A 20,656-nucleotide genomic window follows, 5' to 3' on the forward strand; every position below is an offset into this window, starting at 1 on the left:
TAGGTGTTTCTTGTAGTAATACACTGTATTTTAACGTATGAGTGTTAACAACCGGCGGCAACGGGGAGCAAAGATCAAGCCTGGCCTGTCACATACCTAACCCAAAGATTCGGCCCACGTGAATCTCATCACCTGACAACTACACATGCTGCTCTTTGTCACTGCTGAGCTGCACTGTTGCTATCAGCTGTCAGTCACACCGCACACAGACCGTATAGCTGTCAGTCTAGAATATGGTGCCTTCCTCCTGCTCAGACCTCATCCCTGCTCACATCCAAAAGGCAAACAATAGAAACACAAGAAAAGAGGAAAACAAACCCACTGCACTGGCACATGGTAAGAGTGTCCCAACAACAGGGCCATTGTCATTAGGATTGAGAGTCTTTGTTTAAAAGCACACTAAGGCTTTGTATTCTCAGACAGCACTCGAGACTGCACTGATGTTTATTCAAATATCCAACAAGTGCTACAGCATGGTACTTCTCATTTTTACCAGTGAGAGAGAGGCAGATGGGAAAATACTGTAGGTTAGCCATGTTTTCATGATATTATTAAATGGTATTGGTTGGGGGTTTTCAACTAAATAGCACTTAACCCAACAGTTGTCCTCATGTCCATAGTCCTTGGAGGAAAATGTGTTTTAAAGTATAGAAGAAAATATCACTATCAAAACTAGATTTTTCTTCTTAAAAATAAGAACAAAACAAAAAAAAAATATATATTGCTTTTGCACCCAGTGAGATAAGATAAATAAACAAATATTGGGAAACAATAGACATTAGAGGCACAAAAATGGCATTGAATTGATAAGTGACTTTCAAATAATTGTCTTTGTTAAGTTATAAAGTTTATTTTGACTCTCTGTATTTGGCAAGTTCAATTTGATATTTACCCATGGAGGAGAAAGAGAGATTTGTATTAACCCTAAACACTGCTTCAGTATCTAAGTGATGAAAACCGGCACAGAGGAAGAACAGCTACAAAAGGAAGATAAAGCCAATGCCACAGAGAGGTGAGCCAACTGTTCCAAGTCTTAAACAAGGGGGTGTGCTGTGGGGAATGGAGATAATTTAGCATTTGTGTAAGCTGTTTATCAAATTATTAACTGCACAGATGTTTGTGACTTGCTGGGGGCAGAACAGGGGCTCTGCCAGCCAAAGGGAACAAAGGTCTGAATCATTCAATGGTGATGTGCACTGAATACCAATTTAATTTACTAGCTGTTAATTCTCATGCAAATTCTGACCTCTTTTAGGGCATACAAATAGCCATACACATTAAATGTCTTCAGAATGACAACGTAAAGGTGAAAGACAGTGAAAGTAGAGTACAAAAGTATAGTACACAATAAGGAGTCTGAAAAAATATATAATAGTCTTTTATTTATTGCTACGACTTGCTTAATCTTAATGTGATGCATTAGATTCATTATTATTATATAGGCAAAAGCATAACATATACATATCTAACACACTGTAAAAATGTCTCTCTCTCTCTCTCTCTCTCTCTCTCTCTCTCTCTCTCTATATATATATATATATATATATATATATATATATATATATATATATATAATGAAGATAATAGTTACTCATGAAGATAATGGTTACTTTTGCAGCAAGTCTTTTTCCCAGTGGACGTTGCCTTGAAGCTGCATGTGCCTGGCCTTATTATAAAATACAGAATGCAACTGGGGAGGTACTACAAAATAAAAATCTATAATAGTGTATCCATAAGAACGTGGCATGTATGATGATAAAATGAACACTCACGTGATTCTCAGTGAAGCTCAGTTGGAAGAGCAGCAGTGAATATCCAGTTTACTTCCTATGCTCCAAAGGGACACCTTCCAGCTCAGCAAAAAAACAATAGTAATAATAACAATTATACATGATGCAGATGGCAAACAAGAAAAAATATGTCACAAAAAATGCTTCATAGGGAGACGTTTAATATGGGGATTAGAAAAGATCAACTCTCTTCTGTGATTGCATGATTACAAGTAAAGAAAACAGTAAAATAAAGAGAATATATATGACATAAAGCGTTCATAGTCCACATTATTAATTTATTCAAGTCATAAAATACTTGGTTATTCGGGCAAAAATACACTGTGCACCTCACCATCATGATATTTTGGCTTTAAATATTAACAGGTAATGCAAAGTTTATCTAATCGGTATGATGACGTAAAGCGAACGTTATCGTAGAAGCTCCGCCCAAACTAGACGTAGCTATGCGCCCACCGCTCACGTGACTGCTGTGTTTGGGAGCAAAGATTTCTGGGATGCGGTGCTCATGGTGACCAATGTAAACATCCTTCTTTCTCTTCCAAGCACTCTCTCCCGACTTAGCGAGCTAGCCAAGGTTGTTGAATCAAGTTAGCAGCATGAATTACAGCGGGGACCAATATTATGAAAAAATAACGACAATTCAACAAAGCACGTGTGAAAGGTAAGCCTCGCAAAGTCGCGCAAACGAGACTGCAGATTTGCGTACGTTAGACATGCCCCGGATCCGTTTTTGCTAACATTAGCTGGGATGCTAACAGGTGATAATGGAAACATCTTAAATTTAGAGATATCATTTTGAAACTTCTTATGTAGTTTACTTGCATAAATGTAAGAATTAAGTGTTTCATCATGTAATGTAATTTTATGTGTAGAAAACAATAGTGTCAGTTTGTCGACATATTAGTTTCAAAAAAATTACAGAGACCGGTTTGAATATCTTACTAGTATTTGAATAAACTAGAAAATTGGCGTAACGTGAAAGATTCTCGTTCATCGCCTACTTTTTGCAGTTACGGCATTAACGAATCGTTTTGTGCGATCCAGCAACATCTTGTTAAGTATGTTACGTAAAGTGCATGATGCTACTTAATGCGCCTATGAGAGAAAACATGTGTTTTGAGAAAATTACATTTGAAGCTAACTCCAATGTCCCATTTAACTTTAAAGATGCAAGTTAATTAAAATAAATGATAGCATGTTTAGGTGCAGAATCATATTATTAGACTAGGTTGTTGTTTCCAGGTGAAAGCTTATATGTTGAGAGAGAAAACAGACCAAAGAAACAAAAGAAAAGAGAAATAAAAGTTTGCCTTAAGCGTTGCTGCAAACTTCATAAAGGTGTAATGAATGAGATGTAATGTGATTGAACATCAAAAGCTGTGTTTCTGACCAGATGTGCAAAACATCCAGAGCTACATTAACAAAACATGTGAAAAAGTTGACAAGCTGTCTGTGTAATCCGTCAGTCATCCAGGTGGGATCCATTGCAAAAGAAAATTCAATTCTGTCAACTGGACAAAAGTTTCAGACTGAAGAAGACACTGACAGAATTGAATTTTCTTTTGCAGCCTGATAAGCTGCTGCTGGATCACTGATAAATACTTTTATCACACAATAGTGTCAGAATAGTTTTGAATGAAGGTTAAGTTTAGTATTTAGCATCTTAAAATCTCCATTAGTTTAACAGAAACAGAAATTCTTTGATGTTGTGTGTGGATTTGCAGGGAGAAGCGGAGACATGAATTGGAGAGAGAACTTTTTGCCTATTGCAGATCTGATAAAAGAATGTAAGTTGACAAATGAATAGTCTTAAGTGTAGGCTGCATTTTGTCTTCAGCTCTTGGAGTCATAGAGTACAGTTTTTGTGTCTGCCTTCTCTAAAATGATTGTGGCACATGTTTTAACATTTTATTTTCTTTTTCATGTAGCTTATATGTTTACCCTTTCTCAGAAGACAGCATTCCTGTTTGGTAATGTTACTAGCTTTTAATTGGTTTTAGTTCACAGATAAATTGTTACAAACTGCGCATGCATCTGAAGGAAATTTCTAATAGAGAGGAGCGAGCGAAAATGAGAAATCTTGATCTTCTGAGAGAGGTGGAGAGAATAGAAATGAGCATGAAGAAGTACCAGCCAAATCATGGCTCTCTACTGCAATTAAAGGTGACCACATGTCAAGATTGCTCTTGTCATATTACTACATAATATTTAAAATAATACACTTGCAGCAATACTTTTTATTGGTATAAAAACACCACTTGTTTTGTAGCTCTACAATTTTCTAATGCTATGCAATTGTCACAGTTACAAGAGACATTGCTCTTGTAACTAACTGTGTAATTTAGTGAAACATAGACAGTGAGCTTGTCCGATTACAGTATTACTATAAATGGCTTCGCTTGACAACTTGATATCAAATTAACACAACATATTGATTATGACTCACTTCCCTCAAGCAGTTACTTCATTTGCTTTTTATGTTTAAAGATGCCTTTATGTGGAGGTTTTTTTTAAGGATAGCCTGTGACTTTTTTATTCATGATGAATGTGTTTATTATTGGTAGAATGGGTGGTTGCTCACTTACAAGTACAAGGGTAGTTGTTGTTGTAAGACAAGATAACCTTTATTATATTTGTAATAATGTATCGATTTTTTGTATTGTTATTATTATAATGATCACATTATGAAGCATACATGAGTGAATTGTTTTACATATGGTATTATCTCATATTTATTTAGCATGTATATTTGTTCATGTACAGGCTGGTGTTAGGGCTACAATTTCCAAATGTATTGGCAAAAGAAAAGGAACAAATCAACAAGCTGGATCAACAAAGGTAATTAAATGTTGTAAAAATCTATCTTTTTTGTAGTTTTATATTTATGCAAATAATTTGTAATTTTTACATTATTCCTTGCAAATCTTTTGTAAAATTTGGATTTAAATGATGTATACTACTAACACCCGTGTCTAATCCTAACTGGTGCATCTGTACAAGCGATGCAGTTCAAGCCCATAGCAGCTTTTCCCTTCACTTAACACAGTTAAAGCTCTTTTAGATGAAATGTCTAAGACAGCTCATAATAACTTGGAGCATGCTGTCTAGAGCAGTCACTTGTAACTGTGTGCACCCCCCCTCCGTATACCCACCCCTCAGCGTCAATATTGTAATGAGCAAAATGCTACCGTCACTCCATTATGCATACAAGCCATTGGCTGGCAGTGTGCATGTCCCTCAGGCTGCAGCATTCATTAAGGGAAGCTTACCGGGCTGAAAGCTGGAGACAGATGATAACGGGATATGATTTTCATATTTAATACATTCCTTGGAAGAGCACACGCGTGCCACAGATTGATAGAAGAATCAATTGCTACTTTACTGAAACACTTTCTACTTTGCCCTGCAGCTACCGATGGAATCACTCAGCCAAGAAATTAACTTTTCCCCTTTTTTACCTACTTTGTGGATCTGCAAGGCAGTCTACATGGTTACAGTGAATGTTATTAAGCTGCTAACTGTTTGGTATTTAAGACGCTTATCAGAAAAGAAACAGAAGCCAAGCTTTTTGTTATTATATTTTGAGGGAGGCTTTTTTGCTTGACTCTCTCCTCCTCTTGGTGACACTGCAAACATGAATGAAAACATTAAAAGTTTTTACACTGATCTTAAGACATTCTTCTAAAATGCCTTTTTAAATAAATTTCAACTTTGGCCTAACTAACTAGACTGTTACATTTGAATAATTATAAGTGGATAGTATACACAGAAATACTGCATTTTATTTAATGAGAACAGAACTATTCCTCTTTTTAATTGCAGGTGAATGTCATGGATTGTCAGTCCTTTACAGATCCAGTTAACAAACCAGCACTGCTCAGTGTTATGGGCCAGCAGACACAAGTTAGACCATCAAGTGCAAGCTCAGATCATATACTGCTGTGCTCTCCTACGAGAAATCTGGATTTTCATCAACATCTACCAAGTGGTCTTATGAAGGACTTCAGAGCTGGCAGGGAGGATACTGTCAGCAATCAAGCATATTTATCAGATGACATTTCAAGCTCAAATGATCCCCCTGATGGCAATAATTTGAGTGACAAACATGAAAGAATGAAAGCTCAGGTCCCAACTGTTAGTGAGTCAGTCAGTGTCCAAAACAAGCCTTGTGAACATAATGAATACAAACCTTCACCTCCAGTGACCTTGACAGCAGCTGATGAGAGGCCGTCTTCTTGCAGCAGTGGTCCTATGGGAGCCGAAAAAAACAGTGGAGAGAAAGAACATACCTCTTGGTCACTGAGAATGGAAGATGCAGAAAGAGGTTTTAAAAACTCTTTTCCTAAAAGTCCTACTGTCAGGTTGTCCTTGGGTTCTTTGTAGCTTTGTATTGTCAAAACAAGGTCATTATTATTATGTATTATTATCATTTACATTTTTGTATGTGTTTTTCTGTTTACTTAGGAAATTCTGAGAATTCACTGTCCTCAGAAGTGAGCTTGTCTATAAGCAAGTCTAGTGGTTTGTCCCTTTCACTGACACAATCTGAACTGGATGAAGACCTAGCAGAGAGTGAGGCTACTGACAAACATGACCTCACTGGAGACGATGATAATCACTGCCAGTGCAGTCCAAAGTCTTCATTGCACTCTGAAAGATTTGGCAGCCCAGTCGAAGGAGTGGCTATGGAGAGGTACTGAATGTCTGTTTAATACGTTATTACTACATAATATAAAACAAAATGCATCTCCCTGTCAGTGCCTTTGCTTTAGATTTTGTAAATAAGAAACTATGAAATTAATGTTTTGCACTATCACACCATACCACATCTGAAATTGACTGATGGGATTGTGGCAGTCACAGTCTGTGCCGCTAGGTTCTGGAGCTGCAGCAGTATAGCAGTCATGCATCATATACACGGAGCCCAGAACCTGTCACAAATATATAAAATTTACCAGTATAGCTGTAATCCAAGATAATACTGTAACAGAGCAATTTTCTGCCTGAAAGACCTCAGGAAGTCCCCAGTGGAGGAGGAAATTTGTGGCCCCATAGAGTGTTGCAGAGGGTGAGCATATGGACAGCTCTCACAGCCACAAATCCTTAGCGTGACGATGGCCTCTGAGTTGAAGCATCATTTTGGATGGGATGGAGACACATGAAACTCAAGCCCAAGGCTCTTCTTTTCCCACTTGTTCCTTGTTAGCAGGTGTTAATTAACACTTGGAAAAAAAACAAGCTGCAATTTTGCCTAATACGCTATTTTTGTGTTGGTTGTATGTTCATATGTCACATTGGAAAGGTCTGGTTAGTCTACGGCAGCATGGAGAAACCTTTCTTAGCTAACAACAGCATTGTTTTAGTACTTAAATTTTAAAATTTCAATCAAAGAAAAAATAATCATTAGTGAGACATAATTTCGAGAATGTCAGAGTTATCCCTGTTATTACTTGTGGTATATTTTCCTACCCTTTTTGTGTGTTACTTTGGCCGTGTGTGTCGATGAGATTCCTTTGACACCAATCACTCAACAGTGAGGCCATTCCATGTGCTAAATCACCTTGAGGTCACCACTGCACACTGTTGAGCAATATCTCGGCAGAGAGGCTGACCTCTTCCTCCGAGCTAACAATGTGCTCCTGATGATGTCGGCGCATGGACAACAGCCGCATCTAAAGTGAGGTTACAGACCTTGACATGAAAGCTGGCAACAATACAATGAAAGGTTTGTGGAAAAAAACCAACTAATTCACTTTCTCCCTTTAAGGTCTCTTTTTGAAGAGCATTGACAAATAAAGTGGTAAGAGAAAGATGACTATTTCAAGGCTCATGCTGACGATAAAGAAAAAAGAGCCCAATCTTTTGCCTGTACTACTTCAACCAGGCTCAAGAGGACTTAGCACAGACAGACTGCACACTACAGAATGTCATGGATATGATTCAAGCTGCCACCTTAATCAGGAGGTTTTCAGGAAACAACCTGCAAAAAATAGGAGTAATTGTTTGCTGACCTCTAACCCAGAAGTCTGATAAGATAGTCAGAAATTCTCTTTTGGCCTCTGCAATACAAGGGGCTTATGATTTGGGCTTGGGTTTCTGGGAGAATTCATTATGGGCCACCAACAGCTTAATGCTTTAGATAGCAATAGCTTTTCTATATACACATGTATTAGGAACCCGTCTCCTGTTAGGACCAGATTTAACTATAAAGCTCATAGCAAAACACCCCATGGAGCCACCTCTCACTTTGAAAGATGTAAATGGTGCTTTAAAGTTTATTATTGCTGTGTATATGAATACAAAGCTGATCATTTCTTACCTTTAGCAGTTCTAAATGCATCTATTTGAAAAGACAGGATCTATGCCTTTGCATAAAGTACTTTGTGGCAGACGCAATCACCTCAACATCCGACATTTGGAGATGTTTGTTGTCATGTTCTTAGTGTGACAGACTGATCGCACAGCACTTCCTCAAAGGCTTGTATAAATACACAGATATATGAGATATCTCTCTCTTTCTCTTTGATGAAAAGGCTGCTTGGTTAACAAATAGGACAATAATCATGTGACCTTCTACATTTGTACTTCTTTTCATCACATTCACATGTAATATTTTTCAGCCTGTCTCAGAAAAGTCTCTTCAAGCTGTTAGACACTATTGAAGGACAGCCTCATGCTGAGCTAAGCGGAGTATATAGTGATTCTACCATTGACGCACAGGAACTCAACCGAATCATTAGGTAAACACCTTTTGTATTTGTTGATCTTGCTGCTATAGTGTACATACTGTATTTCTGCACCCATCCATGTGCATGTTTGAAGCATGATAACCCTTAAGTGTGGTCAGTGTGTGTGAAGTGCCAGCAGCTGTTGGACGTTGTGCATGTAGTGCTGACAAGCAGACTGGATTCATAGCTTTGTGATACAGTGTCTGACTGCTCTGTGTATATCGGCCAGCCTTTGTAACAGCGGAGAGGACTTGAGTGGCGTGGACCCTAAAGCGTGTGGAGCAGCCGTCCTTCATGAACTGCAGAGGTTGTCATGGAGTACAGAAAAGGGCTGCCTGCTTCCACTGGATCTAGTGAGTGCCCACCAATCCTGCAGAAACCCAAATGAAATAAGGTACGTTTTCATTTTCAGTGAAAAAAACAATCTGTAAATTGTTTGTCTTCTGTTCAGTATTACAGTGATAATTCAGTATAGTTTTTTGTGTTGCTATAGCCGTTGTTGCCTAATGTCGAAAGGGCTGAAAACCCTTAAGACATGTATTATGATGGATTGCAGCCTATATGTGCAAACAAAGATGCTTTGTGAAATATTTATTGTACAACAGCCATATCAGTGCTCTAAAAGCTACAAGGTTCAATAGGCTTTTCTTCCCTTTAATAGAGAAACATGAACTTACACTGAGGTGAGCTCCACTATTGAAAGAAAAGAGTGGATGGCTGTCTGCACATTTTTTTCCTTCTTTTGAACACACAGCATTGGAGAGGGCATGCACATAAAAATGCTGTTGAGATATTGCACATGACCATTTGATTCAGTCTCCCTTGTCCACAAATGTGAAGGTCATCTTTGGTGTCACCTCCTGAGGTAAAACGGCACGGGTGAATGTCATGAGTAAATTAAAATGCCCTATCTGTGACTTCCAGTCCTTTGGATAATGAGTAGTTATACTCTAAGCCAAATCCATGCTCTGCTTCACTACTCTATTGATTTCACCGAGACCTTTTCTGCTCTATACTCAGTCCACTGACACACATCTAGTGGTGTCCCTCTCCCTCTGAGATGCATACTGTGTCTTTGACCTTCTTTCGACTTCTCAAATTGTTGACAGTGTCTAGTCGGTGAATTTATCAATTCCTCAGTGTTAAGAACATCAACAAACAGCCCTTTCATCACAGCTTATATTGTGTGATTATGAATCTTCAAGAGATTCTGTACATTGCTGTTTATTCAGTAACAATTTTTCAATGTTTATTCACATTTTTATTTAGCTTTTATTTCATTTAAATGGTATTTTAATATTTAATATTAAGGCTTTTTTTTTGTCCCGGTTCTCTGCACCTTGGCACACATAGTGACTGTCTCCTGCCTGATGCCGCTCAGCTGTGGGATCGCTGGTTCAAGCACGCCCTTCTGCTCAAGGAGCGTCATGTCCTCAGTACTGAGCACTTGGTCCAGCTGTTCACACCACTGCTGCTGGAGCGCCATGCCACATACGACCACCAGGTAGCGTAGGAGGAACGCTTTTTGTCACCACACATAGCCAGGCAAAACACTGAGCAAACCAAATGTTTTTTTTAGGCGCACACACACACTCGCCTATGTACTAGGTACAAATAATACAGCAACATTTAATATAACGATCAACCTCCTTTGACTGTGCTGCAGCCAATTAAAACATGAAATAAAACCCGTTTTTTTGGACTTGTAAGGTGTGTAACATTTCAGTGACATTTTTACACTCTTGTTTTGATAGGTCTCTTGTGCCTTGGGAGATGTGGTTTTAGTGTGACACAATATGAGAGCCAATGAGGGTGACTGTAGAGCCTCTTGAATATATGAACTGACAAAAGCAAGAGGGACGTGCAGCTAGCTTCATCATTGTGCACAAGAGGAAAAGCATGAGTGATATCTTTCTCTCACTCTGTATATTTTCTTCTGGCTGTCTCCTCTGTCCTCTCATACAACTGCTGACTCTCCATGCGCAAGAGCAAACACAAATTTTCATTCACATCTTGCCACACTGCCTAGCTACTCTAACAAATGGGAGCATGCAACTCGTATGCACAGGCTCAAAGAGACCCTTTGAATATTCAAGTGCTCACCGTTGTATTCATTGATATTTAAAATGCAGTGAGCTGCGAGGGCCCTTAACCAACAGTATATTTGTCGAGACTAAGATCAAGTTTGTGTTTTTTTTATATATATATATATATATATATATATATATATATATATATATATATATATATATATATATATATATATATATATATGTGTGTGTGTGTATATATGTATATATGTGTGTGTGTATATATGTATATATATGTATATATGTGTATATATATATATATATATATATATATATATATATATATATATATATATATATATATATGTGTATATATGTATGTATATATGTATGTATGTATGTACCTTTTTCTCTTACTCAGATGTAAGTGTATTGATTATGCAATTCTTAACTTTGGCTCAGTGGTAACACTAAAGCCTAAAGTTTGTCATTGTCAAATCCTCCTGATCCTCCCCTCCATATTAGTGCTCATTAAAAGTTGCACAGGGCCATCTAAGGATGAGAGGCACTCTTTGATGACAAAAGAGATGATCGTGTAGATGACAATGGCTGGATTTCAGGGAAGGCAGAAATCGCTGCGTGGCATCTTCCTGCTACTCATCTGCTGAACAGCTTTTCTTAATTGTGTATCCTCATCTCCCTGGAGATAAAACTGAGCTGGAGAGGGAGGAAGAGAGGAGTTTGACTGCTCCTCTCCACTAGAAGGAGAGATATCCTGAACCTGCTACACATTAACACTGGGGTGATTGCATTATTTAGGTGCTTTTCTAATCTCATGGATGAGAAGAGAGGGGAGAAAAAGTGTGATTGAGTGCAGCAGTGAAAGTGGCTGAATTTCTTTTTAGTTAAATGAGTGAGAGTATTTCAAGTTATTTTCTCTTGGTTGTTTGAGTATGCACCGTAGCTGCAGCCTTGTGTGAGCAGCCATGGCCAATATAAATGACTTGCCTAATCATTGAGGATTTAATTTAACACTTCCTTCACATTGGAACAATTAAGAGTGGTTTTAATTTGTGCTGCTCGTAGGCCAAAGTGCTGCTGAGGACACTTCTGTCCCGGTCCAGTGAGGAGTGCCCCTCAGTAGAGGACCATAGTGATGTGTCTTCCTTTGGCCCAACTCCTCTGCCTCACTCCAGAGTCATAAGGTCACAGCAGAAACAACACAGCACAGGTGGAGCACATGATCTTTATTATTATTTGTATTTGTATCTTTATTAAATACTATATATTAGAGCTGGGCAATTAAGGGAATCATACTTGAGAATCATTTGCAGACCACAATTATTGGTATGGTTGACATTAGTCAGTGTGAGGGGAAAAAAACATTATATTTTAATAGGATTCATGCATTTAATGCTAACCTTTTTATTTTAGATTAATTCTTTCAAAACTAAGACTAGCAATGGAAAGTGTTATGGCTATTTCTGCAAATTTCCTCTGCAAGGAACAATAATGTCTTATATTAAAATCTATCATCAGTTTATCATTTAGTTTTTAAAATGTCTGAGTCTTTTTTTAACAACTTCATCATGTGCCATAGACCCCCCTTCCTATTTGTATCCCTGTGCTCCTTTCTTCCCTGCCTCGTCTCCTCACTATGTGCTTTCCTTTCTTACAGAACTACAAAGTAGTGAAGAGGACGGCCAGGACGAAAGCCCTGTGGAAAGTGTTCCTATTAGAGGTAAAAAGGCATTGCCAATGCCTCAGCATTCACACTGTTCTTATGTTGTGGCTTGTTTCTTCCCACTGCAGTGAATAATGGGCTCTTTTACGCAATGGTTGAGCCAGGATGATCAAGGTGAATCCAGGGTCAAAGTCCCACCTGAAGAGCTGTGCTAGTTCTCTCTAATTATCTCTGAGAAAACACTATCCATGTTTTCAGCTTGGTCTGTGGCATTCTGGTCAAATTCATTGGCTCCACATAATGCAGCTACTTTAATTGTGAGGACACCCGGGTGGGAAGCGCAGGAGATGTGTCATTGCCTCTCATTATCGTCTAAACAGTGAGCAACATAGCTGGACTTGAAAATACTAGATGTAAAAGCATCCTGGCAGCAGTTGGTGTGCCCATCCCTCAGCTGCACCTCTGAAATGTAAAGCGATTCTATATCTTTGCCTATCAGATTTCCTACTGGGTTTTTCATGCGTCCATCCCCCGCGTGCACAGCCAGCAAAATGAGTCCAGTTTCTATTATCGCCACTTAATCAAAAGAAACATTACAAAAACATGACTAAAGATTTTACCAGGAAAGGGGTTTACTGTTCTAGTTGACATCAATGTGACAATCAAATAGCATGACCTTGGCTGTAAGTAATTGCCAGTGCATACCCTGTCCACCTCATGTGGCTCTGGACTATGGTTAAACCAAATCCGACTGTGTATAAAGTACTGTGGGTGGATTTTCTTATAGACAGAATTATAAAAAAGTATTTTTGTCATTCACACAATAAGCATGCTCTTTCTCTAAACTTTTTATATGAGCAATTTTATTATCTTTCTTTATTCTATATAAACTAACTACAAACGACCAGCTATAACTGTTTGGTTAAAATATATCAAACAATACCGCTAGGCCCTCTTGTACAGTACAAACAGTACAGTAGAAACAGACCCAAAACTGTTTTGTTTTGTTCTGTTTTTTTTCTACAGAGTCAAAAGCATATCAATTGCTCAAACAATCAGCCATGCAGAAAAGAAATCTGAATTCTAAAGAAGAGGATGGTGAAGACTGTGATCTGTCTGGTAAGATAGATTGGCCAATAGAAGCTGAGGGTGATTGATGACGTGCACAATTCTTATGTATAAATATGACATATATTTTGTTATGTTAATGTGATTAAATTATTTGTGATAAGTAGACATATCTTATTTGTTAGTTTGTATAGTGTTTGAAACTTTCATCTTGTAGCTTTTTGGAGTTGTTCTGATTATGTCATCTTTTTTTTTTAAGGAATAAATGACCATGAAGAGGACTCGGGGTGGGCCAAACACTCCTTACATCAAGACCCTCACTCTGGGTAAAACACTGTTTATTATTCTACGGGCCACAGGAAATGGGCCACCAGACACCGAAGTGCCTCATGTCCATTTGCATGGTGGCTCTGATAATTCCCTGTTCATTTCCATAAGATCAAGGGTGTGCCACCCATTAACTTGCTCACAAAGACAAAAGGCCCCAAAGCCCCTCTTACTTACTGTTTGCTTAATTTAACTGGTTTCTGAAAACCAAACAAAACCAATTTGTTATTTTACATTATAACTATCTTCAGACGTGTTGCCAAAATACAAACCGATCAGGTCAAGAACAGAATGAGGAATGACAGTTTTGGTAGAAGAGGACTCAAGTGTTGACAATGAGAAATGTCCTTTTAGTTTATATCCTTGAAACACGTTTAGACAGCTGAAATCAGAGACCTAAGTGGGGTGGAAAAGAACATCTAATGATAAATAGCTTGGTGGAGGCTAACACCATCACGGATACATTTGAATATCCACACGACTTCATCAAATCTGCAATTGCATGCCGGGTCCTCAGAGCACCTCTTCACTGCGAACCCATTTTGGCTGTAGTAATGGCTGGGTAAACGTTATGAGGAATAATCTTCTCTGATTTCATGTGATTACTGGGCACCATGCTGACACAAGGGCTGAAGTCTGTATCTCCCTGGCCTGGCAATCCGGCACTCCCAGTCTGCCTATTAGCCCTGGGAAGGGCCTAATGGGCTGGCTCTATTGTGGTCCTTATTGCTGCTGATGTCTACCACTGCCAGCCCCAGTGACCACCCTCTTTAATAAACATGAGCCAATTTTAGACCTAGACCCACTCAGAATGTGATTAATGTGCATGGAAGGACCACAATATATGTGATTAAATACAAATTTCAGAACAGAAAAATTAAATAAATAAACAAAGCCTGTGTTGAAATACTAGTAGTATCATGTATAAAATATAATTATATATGTTCTATCTTTGCAACATGGACACACATGTAGATAGTCCATTCTGGTGGCTTGAATCCTTGCATGTTCTCACCAGACTTGCCTGGTATTCTTTTGGCTAGTATCCCATTCCTGCCCTTTTTCCATCGGTGTACCCCCTTTTATTTCTGTCTTGTGTATATACTACCCCCTCCTCATCCTTCTTGTTAATTATTTGCTTTATTTTGTCAGTGAGATGATGAGTGACTTCAAAAGAAGCAAATAGCTGGACTCTAAATACAAAAATTGCTTCCTCTCTGTTGTCTTAGACAATAATTATGATTTGTCAGTTAAGCCTGGACTACAGCTGAGGGATTGTAGTTTAAAGCAGAGGCTTTGGTGCAAAAATGCATTTATAGCCCTTTGTGAGGCTCCTCATTATGTGTGGGCCTGATTCATTAAGTAATTGGTTTGCAGTTGTTTACATGAGTATTAAGGCCTTCTATTCAGGGCCTTTGAGAGATACATTGTGCAAATGTTGCATGTTATGAATGCAGAATGAGAGGCAGGGGGCCAGTGCTATTGGCCAAACACTGCACTCCACTGAAAAGTGAGAGAAAAGCGCTGGGTGCTGCTTTGCATAGCAATGACTGGGGTCTTAATAAGCTTTACAGATTAAATACATGCAGTCTATACACGATGCAAAGAGATACTCTTAACACATTTATATGTGTTCATTTCACTATTATGGTGTTTGAGAGAATTGAGGTCTTTCATATTTTTTTCTCTCTCTTCGTCTTTGCTCACTCCCACACAGTGTTTTTCAGGCAGATACTTTGATCAAATGTGCTGTTTATTGTATTATAACTGGCAGGGAAGCGACTGATCTGCAACATTTATTAAGGATTTGTCCATTAAAAATCTTTTGCTGTCTTTGTGAGTGGCAAAGTAAAATCACTTTGTGGTTGAGTGGGGATGAAAGGAATATTGCACGAAGGAGTGAGTCTTAATAAGCAGCTGCACTCCATGTAAAGACCACTTGTTCCCCTTTGTATGCCAGTGCATGCCACTGCTTCCTCTCGTGCAAAGCAGCATTGTGCTATATACTGTAGGCATTTCAGGCACTATTCTTTTTCTTATTTTTATTGTTTGCTATCTTTCTAATGTTTGCTTGTTTTTAACTTCATGTGCACTGATAGACAACATGCAACATGTTTATATGGGTTAATCCAAGCAGGCTGGAAAGTGTAAAGTTTGAAGAGTTTTAAATAAAGAGGCATCCAGAATATTTTTTTTTTCAACTTTTTAGAGAAATATACATTTTAGGTGAGACTTAATCTCTCTATCTATCTCTCCTATCTATCTATCTATCTATCTATCTATCTATCTATCTATCTATCTATCTATCTATCTATCTATATATCTATCTATATATATCTATATCTATATACATGCATACACATATATGTATATGTATATGTATATATATATGTATATATATATATATATATATACATATATACATATACATATATACATATATATATATATACATATATATATATATATGTACATATATATATATACATATATATATACATATATATATATATATATATATATATATATATATATATATATATATATATATATATATATATATATACATATATATATACATATACATATATATATACATATACATATATATATACATATACATATATATATACATATACATATATATATACATATACATATATACATATACATATACATATACATATATACATATACATATACATACATACATACTTTCCCTTACATGTGTCATGTCTTACTGTCCTCAAGTCTGCCCCATTCTCCCACTTCCCCAGCCTCACTTGAAGAATGCTTGGCCATGCTGAGTTCTGTTCATCTGCAGTACCCAGGTGCAGCCAGCAGAGAGCACTCACATGCTAGAAAGAGCCCACTCGGCATGCGCTTGTCCCCTGTGCTGTTGGCCCCCTCTGAAGGCTATATCCTGCTCCCATTGAGGCGCAGACGGACCAGTGTTCCTGAGGGTCGGAGCTGGGATAGGAGTAGGAGTAGATGGGAGTGATGAGGTGATGGGGCTCCCTTTACCTTTAGACAGGCACTGCTGCGTTAAAAGTGCCATTGTGCTATTAGCATTCGTGTGTGGGTGGCAGGAGCTTAAAAAAAGCCAGGGTAAATAAAGGCAGTTTTCCAGCTAGCATTGTGTTCAAGCAATTGTTTAGTGCTAGATAAGCATTATTTCACACACCGCACAGTGATATATGTTTGTCGGATCTGTCATATTTATTACATTATCAGTTTTCAATATATGGTGTGTATTGGGGAATCTTTACAACAGTACACATATACAACTATGTGTTCAGTGGCATTGTTTGAACTAATATCCCTTAATTATTGAAATACTGAAATGGTTTTCAGTTTATTTGCCTGACTGGCTGTAGAGGGCATTCCTATTTTGTCATAAACTAAGCTATTATAGAAAATTATAGTGCCAAAATAAGTAGTCTGTATACAAATGTACAGGTCACATGGACTCAGTGATGTATATCGGACAAAAATAGATGTTAAAACGTTTCATAAACAACAATATGAAACAAATGTGCGACAGCAACAGAGAATGAGCGAGGCATTGTGGAAAGAACATTGGAATTACAATAGGTGTAATTTGCATCATTTTACACATTTACCTCTCCCTCCCCGAGTTTATAAAATGCAGGCCAGCCCAGTCTTATATATTCAGATCATTGCCTCAATTAAGGGAAACTCAGCTGAAGATGAACTGGCATAAATGTTTATGGAAACGGAATATTAGATTGGCGGGGTCACATACAGACTGGGCTCCCTATGGTAATGGCTTCGTCTTGAAATCAATCCTGTCCCTTGCTGAAGTGGCACAGCTGATAGACCATTCCCATCCTGGGGGAAGTTGGAGAAAAGAAAAAGCCCAATTTACTGTCTGTAACAGCTATTATTGTGCCAAAGAGAGGAAGTAATTGTATGGAATATGACACGTTTCTGTGGCTTCAGGCTATGTATGCTTTTCGATTCTTAACTTTGGCAAATGGATCCTCTGTTCCCTATGGTTTAGTTGCTTTAGTGTGTGTGCTTTAACTGACTGTTTAAGAGGCAGAATGTGGATATCAGGCTCATGCTTTTGTGTTGGAGCTTTCATGGGCTGCCATATTATTTTCACTTCTTAATATGCATTTTTAAGTCTCTTTGCATAAAGTTCACCACATGAAAAATGAGTAACCAAGTCAAGTGTATATTGAAGTGCACATCATTTATACATCAAGAATTAACCTTCAGGAGTTAATATCCCGCCAAAGCACATGCTATTGCCATCTGCATTGTAGCATCAATATCACGTCAAATAAAACCAACATTACAATGTACCTTTTGCTTTTAGGAGATGTAAATGAATATGAGCTATTTAATAAAACATATTCTTTCTGCCATATATTGATCTTTCTGTGCATATCTCTTGATGGCCATGGAACACTACTAAACAGTACTTTGCACCGTGTTTCATAGAAGAGTACAAGAAACAAACTCCTTGCAAAAAGATGGAGTAGTTTTAATGTAACGGTTAACCTCTCGATGAAAACGGTCACTACTGAGGTATTTTATGTATTTTTGAGCATTTTGACTGGAATCGTGTAGTCCTTGTACTCCACATACAATCGCATGAGATGCTCATAGGGAATGGGAGGATGGAGTCTGTGTTATCGGTATACTTTGTACTGTTTAAGCACTCGCTGGCACTCACAGGCATACCAGCTTTTTTCACATTTTTAGAGAGAAACACATCAGTTCTTATAGCCTGAAAGACCCGGACAAATAAGCTATATAGATATGTATGCTAACCTGAGAGATGATGAGGATATATTGTGCATCTTTCAATAGGCTCTGTGAGGATGTAAATTAAAGAGGAGCCCTTTAATAGTGGAACCGGGGAGGGGGGGGGGGCTTATTGCATATGCATTGAGCTAGATCAAAGCCTTTTTGGAGGTCACACATTTACATAGTGATATCACTGAAGCTATGGGAACCTGGCAACCCATGTTTTTGACAAATATAAAATAAAGAGGATCTTGTTCAAGTCCTTTGGCACAATTTGGAACAGGAGTCAAGAAAGTCCCCTCTTCCCCCATTCCCTTTGGTTACATAAATGGTATATAGTATTTTTAAATTGTGGGTTTTTCCACAAGCTAATCAAAATAAACACAAACAAAGTTAAAATCTTTTTGGCACATTCCAACTTTCTGTGTGTTGTTCATGCATATTCCTCCTTCGTCTAATCTTTCATCAAAGCTATTTTTAGTTTAACGTGATTTTTATCAAAGAAAGTCTATGGCAATAACTGGCAAGGATAACGTTTTTTTGTGTTTTCAGAACGGAGGGAGCTAACTCAAAGGCTCATTCTGCTCTACAGTCAAAAGGTGAGTATAGACAAAGTTGCTTCAGTTGTTCACAAAAGACGATGTCAAAACAAGGTTAATTACATTGAACCGATTATGATAAAGTGGTTTGTGTGTGACTGATTGTAAATTTTTTAGTTTCAATCCAGCACCGACTGTTGGATTATATTTCTCTGTAAATGCAATAATGCTTTTGAAGTATTTGCTAATGGAAAATTACCTTGAAGCTAAAATCAGGTTAGTGAAAGCATGTATGCACGCTCTTAGTACCTTTACACTGTTCACGGTTAAATGAGAAAAAAACATGCCTGAAAAGTACATTTAGGTCATATAGGAAGGGACGGCTCTTTACAAAACTTATTTTAGAGTATAAATTAAGATGAATACAATAAGGGAGGATATCAAAGGCAGTCTCGACCTCCAGTTTTATAGTTATCGTTTGTATTAAGTTTTTAAAGATTCGATCAGATCACCCAAGACATGTCAGTGAACAAGATGTAGATGCACTTTTTTCAAGTGCATAAAAGCAAGATTGTTAAGATTGTCATTGTGATATGAAACTCAAGGTAATCTTCGCTTCTCTCCTTTCAAATGCTTATAAAGAGTGTGTAGAATTGGCTGTGTAAAAAAAAAATATGCAGAAGATGTAAAAGGTTACACTTAATATGAAGTGTGGAAGGGTAAACATTCTGCTCTGATAATGTCAACTTTTCTTTTTTCTGTACTCTTCTGTAATAGCATTCTGGGGAGAATCAGATGACAGCTACTCTGAGATTGAAGCAGCCTTACGTCCTCAACCTTTCAACACAAACGATGTTGACAGTGATGACTTCTACAACTAATAAACTTTTAGCCGAATATTTATTCTACGTATTCTATTACATCAGAACATTCAAAGGAGTTTGCTATGTGTGTAACCCACTAAATGTCTGCTCCACATTTGTAAATCAAATGCATTGTGTATTGTAAAAACAAATAATATAATAAAAGGAGACGGCTCTCATGGGTAAAGTATGTGAAGAGTTGTCCAACACTCTGATGTTAACCCTGCTTCAGTCTCTTTATCTGAACAACTCTCCCGGCTCATAATAACAGCTCCAAATAGATTAAACTGATCTTTTAAAGCGATTTGTTTGCACTAGGCAGGAAATCATGCATTTTGAATGCTGCAAGCATCTCCGAGTGCGCTGCCTCCAGCCTGCTCGAGTGTAGTGATGTGAGTCACCTGTGAAACGACAAAGCACAATGGCCACTCTGCGCGCAGTGCCGTGACCTCTGACCTCTCTGAAGAGGCCCATCTCCCGGGGCACACAGTGTAGCGGCTCTAACAAACTCTGTGTTTAGAACATGTGGGCCAGCACTTAAATATTTGCATTTGTAGCCGCCGTATCTTTAATAAATGTGCTTATATGACACTTTTGCAGAAGCCAGGTCCAAATTGAACAGTGCAAATGAATCAGGGTCAGTACATCATGCACAATGGGGACTTTTGCTGTACACTGTTCTGTTCTATTTATAGTTGTGAGCTGCTGTGTGGGAGGTTACATTTCCAAGTTTACATTTATAGTTCATTATGTCTGTGCTCGTGTGAATGTCCAAATGTGCAGCTCTGGGATGTGGTAAAAAGCCTCTGGCATTCAGTGTCAGTGAGATTCCATTAGTCAGCTTT

General features: G+C 37.9%; 1 protein-coding gene across 3 annotated transcripts; it reads left to right on the forward strand.

Annotated features, from left to right (window-relative positions):
- Positions 1-2,318: 2,318 nt before the first annotated feature.
- Positions 2,319-20,117, forward strand: kiz (kizuna centrosomal protein). Of its 3 annotated transcripts, XM_055231273.1 has the most exons (15): positions 2,319-2,454; positions 3,518-3,580; positions 3,794-3,956; positions 4,557-4,631; positions 5,616-6,117; positions 6,258-6,486; positions 8,414-8,533; positions 8,751-8,915; positions 9,875-10,025; positions 11,638-11,782; positions 12,230-12,292; positions 13,262-13,354; positions 13,563-13,629; positions 18,962-19,008; positions 19,726-20,117. In XM_055231273.1, the coding sequence occupies exons 1-15, from the start codon at positions 2,390-2,392 to the stop codon at positions 19,827-19,829; spliced, it is 2,052 nt and encodes a 683-aa protein (XP_055087248.1). In that variant the 5' UTR covers positions 2,319-2,389; the 3' UTR covers positions 19,830-20,117. The 3 variants fall into 3 exon arrangements, with proteins under 3 accessions (XP_055087248.1, XP_055087251.1, XP_055087250.1); XM_055231275.1 differs by lacking the exon at positions 2,319-2,454 and having other exon boundaries at positions 3,516-3,580; positions 3,801-3,956; positions 19,726-20,115; XM_055231276.1 differs by lacking the exons at positions 13,563-13,629; positions 18,962-19,008; positions 19,726-20,117 and adding an exon at positions 12,364-12,409 and having other exon boundaries at positions 2,325-2,454; positions 13,262-13,355.
- Positions 20,118-20,656: the final 539 nt, after the last annotated feature.

This window comes from Periophthalmus magnuspinnatus, chromosome 22 (genome assembly GCF_009829125.3).
Source record: "Periophthalmus magnuspinnatus isolate fPerMag1 chromosome 22, fPerMag1.2.pri, whole genome shotgun sequence".
Lineage (NCBI taxonomy): Eukaryota > Metazoa > Chordata > Actinopteri > Gobiiformes > Gobiidae > Periophthalmus > Periophthalmus magnuspinnatus.